Below are 10,383 nucleotides of genomic sequence, written 5' to 3'. Positions count from 1 at the left end.
CTGTGTAACCTTGGACAAGCCCCTTTCCCTCTCTGAGTCAAGATTCCTCCTTTATAAATGGGGGAAAGGGACTAGACTGCTATTTTTTAATCTTGACTATGAATCAGAATGATCTGAGCAGCAGCAAGAGAAAGGAACTTGAAAACACACAAATCCCTGGGCCCCATCCCAAAGCTCCCAAAGAATCTGAATTCCCATGGAGGAGAGGCCTCCTCCAGCTCTGGCCCCCATCCTCACCCCAGCTGGGGAGCCTCTGGAGTCCCTCCAAACCTTCCCCAGCACCCCTCCACTGAGAAACTCTTTGGGATACAACCTGTAAGCCTCCTTGGACCAGGGCTAGAGTAAGCTGCCCCATCTCTCTTTCTCCAAAGACTTCTGGAGCCTGAAGCACTAGTCAGTGAGCAGTTTATTATCCATCAATCTGTCCCCAGCCTCCCAGCACTGTGGCCTGTACACAACGAGACACAGTCTTCACTCCCGTCTATCCTCACTCCTGGTCTCGGGCCCCACTCCCATCTTAGCCCTCCAAGGCAGCACCAGGCCCAAGGGCCACACCTCAGCGAGGGGCAGGGGAGAGGAGGCATATCAAGCTGGAGAAAGAGGAGCCAGGTTGGCCCAAGCTTCTGAAACCACCAACCCGGGATGAAGGGAAAGTGGGCGAGGCTGGGCAGGGCTGGGGTTTGCCAGGCGACGCTTCAGGCAGGAGGCTCTTCTCCAGGAGGTGCAGGGAAGCCACTCAGGTCTCGGCCAATGATTTCACTCACTGTAAAGGAGGGGCAGTTGAAAGACTGGGCTAGGGACTAGTCCCCTCCTTCTCCAGAGACCCCCAATCCATTCCAGGCAGGCCTCAGTCTACGATGCCTCTAGGCTCCTCCTCCACTGGTTTCTCTTCCACGGGGCCTCAGTTTCCCCAGTGTGTCTGGATACCTGGTCCCAATCCAATCTCGCTCAGTTCCATCCATGTGGCTCCCAGGCCCCCATCCCAGCCCTGTCCTGCTGGCTTGGCCTGCAATGTCAGGGCAAGTGCAGTCAGCAGTGCTGCGGGTAGGGGTAGCCAGTGGGAGGAAGGAGATGCAAAATACCAAGGCTTGTCACCACCAACCCCAACCACAGTCACCATGTGGAGCGGAAAGCTGAGGAAATATGCTCCAGTGGGACCTCTGAGAACCCCTACCCCTCTCTGAAATACAGTGCCTGAGTCCGCAGATGCAGGGAGCTAGGCTGCATGACTTTTAAAGTGCTTCTAGCCCTGAGACTGATCTGGGACAGAGAGCCAAGGCAGAAGGCCTGGGGCCGGTACTCCATGCACCCTTTGGAACTAAGTGGAACTGGATTCAGGTGGCCACATGCACCAAGCATGTGCCTCCTGAGACCCTCTGACTGGCCCCAAGGGACCAAGGATGCCCAATCATGGAAGCCAAACTCCAGCCCTCAGCAAACATGCAGAGCAACCTCTTACACACACTCACACTCACAGCCCCCAGGCACACACCCACCTTCCTCCAGCGTGATACCCTGGATAGGGACACTGTCTCGGAAGCCGCTGCCGTAGCCATCCCTGGATTTCTCCTGCTCCGGAGCCCCCTCCCCAGGGCCATAGCTCGGCCCTACCTCATTGTATCCCTCGGTTGGTGCCGGGGGAATGCCACTCTGGGGAGGGAAGGGGCCTTCAAGCGGTGGGGATGAAGGCAGTGGAGGCCGAAAGGGGGCTGGAGGAGGGAATGGCAGCCCCAAGGGAAATGGGGAGCCCCGTCCTCCATAGGGGTCACTAGGGAAGGGCCGGGGAAGGAAGGAGACTGGAGGGGGGCGGGCACAACCTGTGGCACCCCCGGTCTCAGGGAACATCCGCAGGCCAGGTCTGTAGGATGGTGGGGGCCCCGTCTGGGGGTACAGAGGGGGTGTGCCATAGCTGAAGCCTTCTGACAGGTAAGGAGTTTCATAAGCAGGGTCTTCGTGGGGATAGGAGGGGTAAGGGGGCCTGGGTGGTGAGAAGTCCATGTCAGTGCCAAAGGGGGGGCCAGGTGCTGAAGGGAAGCCACGGAGAGATGAATCCGGTAAGGGCTCCTCCTTGAAGATCACTGGGTAGAAGGGACAGCAGGGGAAAATGCTGGTGAGAGGGCGGGCTGTCTCCCCACCGCACAGCCTCCAACCACCTCTCCATCCCCAGACTTCAGCCATCCCTTGACCCCTAACCATGGGGGCACTGCAGCCCTCTGCCCCACCCCCACTCCCCATATTCCCACACCCCCACCGTGGGCTGTCCTCAAGCGTACCAGGCAGAAACTTGAAAGTCTGGGTAGGACTGCGCTTCCTCCGCCCATTGGAGACATAAAAGTAGACCTGGACTGGCCGGGACACCCGCTTGTTGCTGTACTCAGGGACAGTCAGGGTCAGCGTCACCTGGAGAAGAGCACAGGAAGAGGCAGTGAGCCCTCAGGGATCTAGACTCAGCCCATCCCTCCCAGGGATCCAAGCGCCACCTCCTGGTTTTGTTCATTTGCTTAACAGCAAAGTTCAACCCCTAGAGATGAACCTGCTTCTATGGTAGGCAGGCTGCCTCCTCCAGATAAGAAAAGGTAGCTTCTGGACTCCATTCCCACGGGCAAGAGACAGAGCTGTGAATTTCCTGACTTCTGCCACCACCCGCCCAGGGCACGTGCCCAAGTGACACTGGTACCTCGTTGCTCTGCAGCCGGTTCACTGTGGCCTCCTCCTCCCACTGCAGCTTTCCATCTGTGCAGGAGGAACAGAGAGCTCCAGCCCAACTCCACGGGCCCTGCCCTCTGCCCCCTGCCATTTCCCCTCCTGCTAGAGCTGAGGTCAGACTCAGAAGTCCCCTATGGGGCCTGGCTCACAGAAGAGCCCACTGAGTGTTTATTCAATTGGATGGAAGAGGCAGCAAACTGAAACCAAGAGAAATGGCAGGGCCAGCCCAGGAATCAGACAGAGTTCATGATGGAGGCATGAATCCTCCCATCCAGCTCCAAACATTCCCTCCAGTCATAGTGCTGGGAGGAAATTCAAGGGTAGGAAAGGGTCCTCGCTTGCAGGAAGGCAATGAGACCCCAATCTCATGACCCAGAACCTCTGCACCTGCTTTGACATGGTCTCAGGTTGCTAAATTTGAGTGTAGGAGCTGGGGCTCTCGATGGGCAAGGTTAGGGGAGGTGGTGGTTTTACCTGAACCCCTCGGTCTCCCCTTCTCCAGCCCTGCAGCTGACCTGAGGCCCCTCACAAGCTTTGCAATCACAGTTGTGCTACCAAGCCCATAACTCGGGGGATTTCAGGAGCTGTGACTATCTAAATCCGCTCTCCCCTTCTCCTCTATAGCCTATCCACATGGGAGTAAATTATGTCAAATCTGACTCCTCTTTAATAAAATGAATGTGGATTTCTTACATTTGTTCACCTTGAGCATTTTATTTTATTTTTTTAGATTTTATTTTTAAGTAATCTCCACTCCCAATACGGGGCTAGAACTCACAACCCTGACACCAAGAGTCTCATGCTCTACTGACTGAGCCAGCCAAGGACCACCCCCCCTCCTCTGAGCATTTGAGATTGCTGTCACACCAGTCTCCCCTGGGGAAGCAGACAGGACAATAGGAAGGGCAATCTAACTGTTCCCTTTTACAGAGAGGGAAATGGAGGCTCAACTTGCTAGTTTAGTGATAGCACTGGAGATCATTCACCTGCTGGTTCCAAACTCTTCCTACCTGCCCCCTACCACCGTGGGTGCTCACCAGGGCCCCTCTCGATGAACACCACCTTGGAGTCTGGCAGGAAGTTGGAGCCAGTGAGCACTAGTTCCTCTCCTCCTCTCACGGAGCAGGCACTGGGACTGTAGGCCTCTACCTGGGGCAGCTCCTGGGCTGAGCGCTGGGCTGCAGAGCAGGGCAGGAGAGAAGCTGGTGGGGCTGCGCACGAGAGGATGGCCTCCTCTGCCCCCACCCTCCTTGGAATCGCTGCCACAGGACCCCAGAGGAGTCCTCCTCAGCAGCAGACACACAAGTAAACCAACAGTATCCCTGGGGTCATACAGACCAGGTAAGGAGCCTGGGCAGAGAGAGAGATGAACAAGGTCACCAAAGGCCAGAAAGTTACCCAGACAAGGACACAGAGCAACCCAGGGATACTCTAGGCCAGTCCAGACAGTCTGAGAACACTGCCCCCACCCCCTCCATAAGAGAAATAAGTGCTGAGTCCTTTTCAGGGCTACCTAGGACAGACAGGACACAGGACACGATGCAGAAGAGATGGGAAGCCAGACAGACATACAGAGAGGGAGCGGCAGGAGACACAGAGCCAGCACAGGGCCTCTTTGCTCACAGCACTCAATGGGCACTGATGCTGTCTGCACTGAGACGACCTTCCCACTGCCCTGGGGCACGTGCACCCGGAATACGAGCCGCACTCGCGTGTTCTTGCGCCCGATGTCCGTCTCCCCCTTCCGTAGTTCAATGTCTGAATTCCGGAGCTTCAGGATTCCAGCACAGTCAATGCTGAAGGCAGAGAATGGAAGGCAAGCCCCCCCCCCGCCCAGGTGAACAGTGATGCCCTCACAAGAAGGAAACCCCCACCCTTCATCCAAAGCCCTCTGGGAGTCTGGGAGGGGGGTGATTTTCTAATCAAATGTGGTCTCTCCAAGGTGCTCCCTAACCCCCAAAGTCCTCTTCTAGATCATGAGAAGTCCAAAACCTGCTCCTAGGGGTGATGTCTAGCTCTTCTGGGAAGAGGAAGACCTCATGGAAAAGGTCAGTCCTAAAGCCTGAAGACTGAGGGGAAGTGAAATGGGGACCTACTTGGCTGCCATGTTGTTCTCAGGAAGCAGGGTCATCTCCAACACTTTGGTACCACTGACGACAGCTTCATAGCTAGCTGTGGCCACCATCTTGCCCGTGATACGGTGCACCTGATAGAAGGCATGAGGCCGCAGGTTCCGTTCATCTGCAGTGCCAATGAACATCTGTAGGGTCAGTGGCTTCTCACTGTAGCCCAGGAGCTGGCAGAAGGAGAGAGAGGCCACCCAGTTGAAATCCCCACTGTCTCATCCTTCATCCATCCCTGGGTTTTCAGTCGACCCGGGGATGAGGATGGTGAAAGATAAAGGATATCCTGGAAGGGACTCCCAGGGGGAATTGGGCATCAGCTGTGGAGAAAACGTGGCCTGGAGTTCACAGTGCTATTCTTGGAATAAGGCCCAAACTGGGTTGGGCAAAGGGGAAAATCTTCCAAGAGAGACTGGCCCAACTCAAGAGACAACCTAACTCCCAGTGAACTTTGGCCTCAGCCTCACCCCATCCCCCACATCTGGCACGCCACCATTTTCCAGAGTAGACATGAGACTGGTGTCCCTTGGGAAGAGTGGAGCGGGGGTGGAGGGACAGAGAAGTAGAAAGTATATCCGGGTCCTTGAAGTGCACCCTTCCTCCTCTAACTCCTGCCCCTCCCCCAGGCTGCCTGCAAGGTCATTGCTGAGGGAGTGTGGGAAAGGGCAGTGCCATGGGTCGGCACAGCTGGAGCCCATCTGCAGGGATCTGGGACTGGAGAAGAGAAAGTCTATCAGGCCTGCCCTCGGCCCCTTACCTTGACTACAGGGTGACCACCAGGGGCAGCTTTGACAGCTCCTCGGCTGCCCTCAGTCTCATAGTGGGCCCGGTGGTGGGCTCTGGGCTGCACCTCGATCCTCAGCTCCAGCTGCTCATACTGGCTGGGCAGCGGCCAGTCCAGCGGGGGTAGGGCGGAGGTCCTGGAGTGGAGAGAAGAGCACTGACCATCTGTAGCCTCAGATCCGTCAGGGAAGCACTAGGCCCAGTTCCCTGCGATGTGAGGGAGGGGGTATTGGGTGTGGGAGAAAGGAAATCACAGCAGAAATAAAACAGTCCGAAAGCCCAGAAGCAGGGGGAGATAGGAGACAACCCTCTCAGAACGCCTTGAGATGAGGGTGTGGAAGATGGCACCAGGCCTGAGACTCCTTTCCTTCCAGCTCTGAGCACAGGGTTTGGGATGGCAAGGTTTCATTCACCAGGATACAGTGGTCACCCTAGACCTATTCCTAATCCCAGACCTGGACAGGAAGAGTCAACTGAAGAAATACTGAGCCTGGGTGGCTCAGTGGGTTAAGCCTCTGCCTTCGGCTCAGGTCATGATCCCAGGGTCCTGGGATTGAGCCCTGCATGGGGCTCTCTGCTCAGCGGGAAGACTGCTTCTCCCTCTCTCTGTCTGCCTGCCTCTCTGCCTACTTGTGATCTCTATCTGTCAAATAAATAAATAAATAAATCTTTTTTTAAAAATCTTTTAAAAAAGAAAGAAATACCACTTCAGACCAGAAAAGTCCTCAGAGGTTCACTCCTTCGTTTTTCAAATAAAGAAATTGAGGCCCCAGGGAATAGAATCCAGCAGGCCAAGCAAGACAGTGACTGACAGAAGCCGGGACTATTTCCAGCACCTTTTCCACTAGCTGGGGCTGGACAGGTCAGTTCCAGAAAGCCAGGGGTTACAGATGGGCAATTTTCCTGTACTGAGCCGGAAGATATCCTCCAGGTGGTGGCTGGCAATGTCTGGAGACACTTTGAGTAGAACCAACTAGGGGACAGGGTGCCACTAGTACCTAGCAGATAGAGGCCACGGATGCCCGCCACAGCCCCATACAACCCTGCTCTACAGAAGCCCAAGGCAATAGACGTTAAGGTTTCTTTCCCCAGGAAACTCTTTTGGATGGAGCCAGCTCAATGTGACATCCCAAGATTCAGGATGATTGAAGTGGGCAGGGTTCTTTGAGAGTGAAAGGGGTGGAAGAACTCTAAGCACCCTTGTTTTAATAGGAATTCTTTGACTTGCAAGCTATTTTATTCAAATTAGCAGCTACGCTTTTAATCAGTAAATCATTGCCCTAGAAATTAAGTGAAAGAAGAGAGACTTCCTGCTACCCAGCGCAGGGTTTAAATCCAGCCAGCCTCGTGCCCAGTGCAGAGCTGGGGCGGGGGACACGCTAGAGGCCAGGCACTCCTTCTTTACCTAAGTGGTCCTCCTGGGAGGTAGGGAGGTTTTTCCTTATTGGTCCATGGGGAGGGATTGTCCTTTTGCAAATTATGTTTGGAGGGGGTGGGGTTTGGGTTGGTTTAATTCTCCCCAAAACTGAGTAAGGTCGAAGATTCTCTTTTGAAATGCCAAGGGCACGGAAGCAGGACCGTCCTTCTAACCCATTCCTTGACCTTCTCCTCCCTCAGTGGGATGGCTGGAGACACAGGTGGGGCTAGGTGCAATCCTCACCTGAAGATGGGGCTGTGTCCCCCAATCCGGGCCTTGGACCAAGCCAGGGGGGAAGGCACTGCCAGATAGTCCATGCCGGCCACCTCCTTTCGAGGCCCCCCCGGGGGCGCCGCAATCTCCTCGGCCCCTGACTGCAGCTTCCCATTGCATGAGGCAGGCTCCTCAGACCGAGGCAAGGCCACTGCCTGCTCGCTGGAAGTCCGCCGGGTCTTCTGCGGGATGCTCTCCGCAGGCGGGGCTCCCACGTAGTCAAAAGGGCCAGGGGAGCCAGGGTCCCGGGCCAGAGGCAATGGTGGTGGTGGAGGTGGCTCGGGCCCCTCCTCCCCCAGGCTGCCACGGCGGGACAGAGCTGGGGAGGCCGAAGATGGGGTTCCCGAGCTGGAATAGCGCCGCTTGCCACACGGAGAGGCGGGCCGTGGGGAGGCTGGGGTCGGCCCAGGAGCGCTGAGGAGTAGCCAGCTATCCTCTGGCCCCCGGCCTCCGGGGCTTGGACCATACAGGTTCCAGGGATCGTCGGGGGTCCATGGCCTGGGGGAGGCCCGGGGCGAGGGCAAGGGGGAGCCCAGGCCAAAGCGCGAGGCTGCCTCATTCAGCTCAGACTCCACCTCATCGCAGGCTGCGTACAGGGCTGCCTCATCTGAAGCGTCGGAGAAGAAGCTCCACGAGGACAGGCTACTACTGCCAGGGCTGGGGCTGAAGAAGGGGCCCCCGCCCTGGCCCCCCGTCTCTCGGTAGCCCCCAAAGCCTTCTGGTGGTGGGTAATCCCTGGGGGAGCCGTCCCCCCAGGCATCGGGGTTGTCCTCCAGCGTGGCCGGCGGGTCAGGGGTGGGAGAGATGGAGGTGATGCGGATGCTGGGGCATTCAAGAACACGGCCTCCCCCAGCCCCCCCGGAAGCCCCTCCCGGGCCCCCCAGCCTCACTGACCGGGCGGGCTGGCTCTCCCAAGTGCCAGGTGAGGGGGCTGGGCGGGGTGGTGGCGAATGCATGCCAGGCCGAGGGGGTGGAGGCCGGGGAATGCCAATAGGGGCAGCGCCATAGGGAGGGGGCTCCCCCAGGGCCAGACGGCAGCATGGCGGGGCGTCCTCTGAGTCCAGTTCTGTCAAAATGGGAAGGGAGGGGGACAGAGAGAGGGATGCCACAGGAGATGGGGACAAAGAGAAGCAGGTGAGATGTCTGGGTTCCTTGAGTGGCCAGCCCTCCAAATCCTGTATGCCACCCCCTCCTCAGCATAAGGGGGGGGGATCCCTGAGATGCCCTTAAGAGCCACAAAGACAAAAGCAAAGCTGGACCTCAGAAGGTGGAGTACATAGATCCAGACGGCCCAGGCCTTTTCCCACTCGAGAACCTGACACTCTTGAGCCCCTGGCCCTGGGACCTGGGGTACCAGACGGGGCGGGTCTTAAGGTGAGGGAGGCGACTGGAGAGGGGCTGGAGCTGGGCCTGGAGGCGTGTTTAGGGAGGCGCTGGGCTGGGCTGGGGGCGACTCACACATGAACCCAATTAGCAGCGGTTCCCAAACCCCCAAACGGTGCTGGCAGGAGCCCCAGTTGCCATCGCAACGGTGGCCAAGGGGTGGGGGGGCGCCGGGGCTGTGGCGACAAGGGGAGGTGGCTCCTCCTTCACTCCCCCCATCTGTGGGCGGGGGTGCAGCGGAGGGGATGCTGCGTGCGGGCCCCGGGCCCGGCTCCGGGGAGGGGGGCGCGGGCAGCGCCGATTCCGTGAGAGCGGCGGCCGCCGCCCCCGGCTCAGTCCCCGCCATCTGCCTCTCATTGCAGCCGGCGGGGGGAGGGGGAGGGGCGCCCTGGCGGGGCCCGAGAACTCCCCCAGCCCCCGGCGTCGGGTCCTCGGGCCCAGGGCCGGGCTAGCCAGCCGCACGCTCCAGAGACCCCCCCCAACCCCGTTCGCCTTCCCCTGGCGGCGCCCGAAGCTCTCGGGGCCGCTCTTCTCGTCCGCCCCCCATCCCAGTGACAGACGGCCCAGCCGAGAGGCGGCGCGCAGCCAACGGCACCCCCACCCCCACCCCAGTCACGACCTAAAAAGGAGAAAGTGGTGCCGGGCCCCCAGCCTCACCTCCGCAGACCCCCGTGCCCCGCGACTCCCCTCCACCTCTAAGCCCCTCATCCTCCACCCCAGGCTCCCCGCCCTAAAATTCCCAGACTCGGGATCTCTGGGCCCTTTCCCTCACTGACCCCGAGACCCCTTCCCAGCCCCGCACTAACCTTCCCCCGACCCCCCCGCGCCCAGCGGGGGGGTCTCCTTTTCCTCCCCGAACACCAGCTTAAATTCCAGCTCCTCATCCTCGCAGCTTGCGGCCCCCATGGAGCCGGCCAGAGCCCCCAGGTCCCGGTCTGGGTGGGAGGGGGGAGCTCAGGAGGCTGCCGTATCCTCACCCGTGGCTCCCTCCCTCCCCTTCTTTGAGACGCCCCCTCCTCCGCCGCTGCCTCCTCCCTCCGGACGCCCCCTCGTTATTATAGAAACTTTTCCAAACTTTTTTCCCCCAAACTTCTTCAAAGCGCCCCCCCCAGCCTGTCCCTGATTGGCTGCCCGGGATGCTCCAGCCCCTCCTCCAGGGATGAGATGAGAAAACCACGCGCCCCTCGTCCTCCCCCACCCTCCCTCCCTCTGTCCTCTCTCCAGTCCCTCCCCCTCAAAAAAAAAAAAAAAGAACAAAACTGAATTGGAAAACTGTCCTTCAAGCGTGGTGCGACCTTACTAAAGCTTATTGGCCCTCAGTCATGACAATCATATCCCGCAGGGAGCACTACCACCACACACACACACACACACACACCCAACTTAGTCTAAGTTGAGGGCTCCGGGTCCGCGCGCCCTAAGGCGGCTACATCCTGGGCCTGTAGTGCGGAGAGCCCAGGGAGATCCTTTCTTAAGTTCTGAGGAGTTGTGCGGTCAGCAACTCTCAAGGAAGGACACCTCTCCTCCCCTTTCCCTCCAAGCCCTGAGGCCCAGGGGGCTCTGGGGTTCAGAGTGGCTACAGGCTGCTCTGAAAAGGAAAAGGTCATCGTTCCCTTGAAGCCGCCCTGCCCAGTCAGCCCTCTCAGGCACCGTCTCTCCCAAACCCTCAAAGGTGAAGAACATTTAGGCGTTTTGGGG

At 58.6% G+C, this 10,383-nt stretch overlaps 1 protein-coding gene across 4 annotated transcripts; it reads right to left on the bottom strand.

Annotated features, from left to right (window-relative positions):
- Positions 1-335: 335 nt before the first annotated feature.
- Positions 336-9,733, bottom strand: NFATC4 (nuclear factor of activated T cells 4). Of its 4 annotated transcripts, XM_046010314.1 has the most exons (11): positions 9,492-9,733; positions 7,273-8,368; positions 5,587-5,749; positions 4,803-5,002; positions 4,330-4,502; positions 3,744-3,884; positions 2,678-2,733; positions 2,274-2,400; positions 1,497-2,078; positions 928-1,006; positions 336-763 (listed from the first exon to the last, which is right to left on the bottom strand). In XM_046010314.1, exons 1-11 carry the CDS (start codon positions 9,589-9,591, stop codon positions 757-759), a joined length of 2,724 nt encoding a protein of 907 aa, XP_045866270.1. In that variant the 5' UTR covers positions 9,592-9,733; the 3' UTR covers positions 336-756. The 4 variants fall into 4 exon arrangements, with proteins under 4 accessions (XP_045866270.1, XP_045866269.1, XP_045866271.1 ...); XM_046010313.1 differs by having other exon boundaries at positions 336-1,006; XM_046010315.1 differs by lacking the exon at positions 928-1,006.
- Between the last annotated feature and the right edge of the window lie 650 nt (positions 9,734-10,383).

The sequence above is a fragment of the Meles meles genome, chromosome 6 (genome assembly GCF_922984935.1).
Source record: "Meles meles chromosome 6, mMelMel3.1 paternal haplotype, whole genome shotgun sequence".
Classification (NCBI taxonomy): Eukaryota; Metazoa; Chordata; class Mammalia; order Carnivora; family Mustelidae; genus Meles; species Meles meles.
The sequence above is the reverse complement of the archived record's forward strand: the minus strand, read 5'-3'. Positions and strand labels throughout refer to the sequence as shown.

Coding starts and splice junctions, on each gene's coding strand:
- NFATC4 (XM_046010313.1), bottom strand. CDS start 9,591: ATGGGGGCCGCAAGCTGCGAGGATGAGGAGCTGGAATTTAAGCTGGTG. Junction 5,750..7,272: donor GGACACAGCCCCATCTTCAG/GTGAGGATTGCA, acceptor TCTCCACTCCAG/GACCTCCGCCCTACCCCCGC. Junction 3,885..4,329: donor ATCAGTGCCCATTGAGTGCT/GTGAGCAAAGAG, acceptor CCTGCTCTGCAG/CCCAGCGCTCAGCCCAGGAG.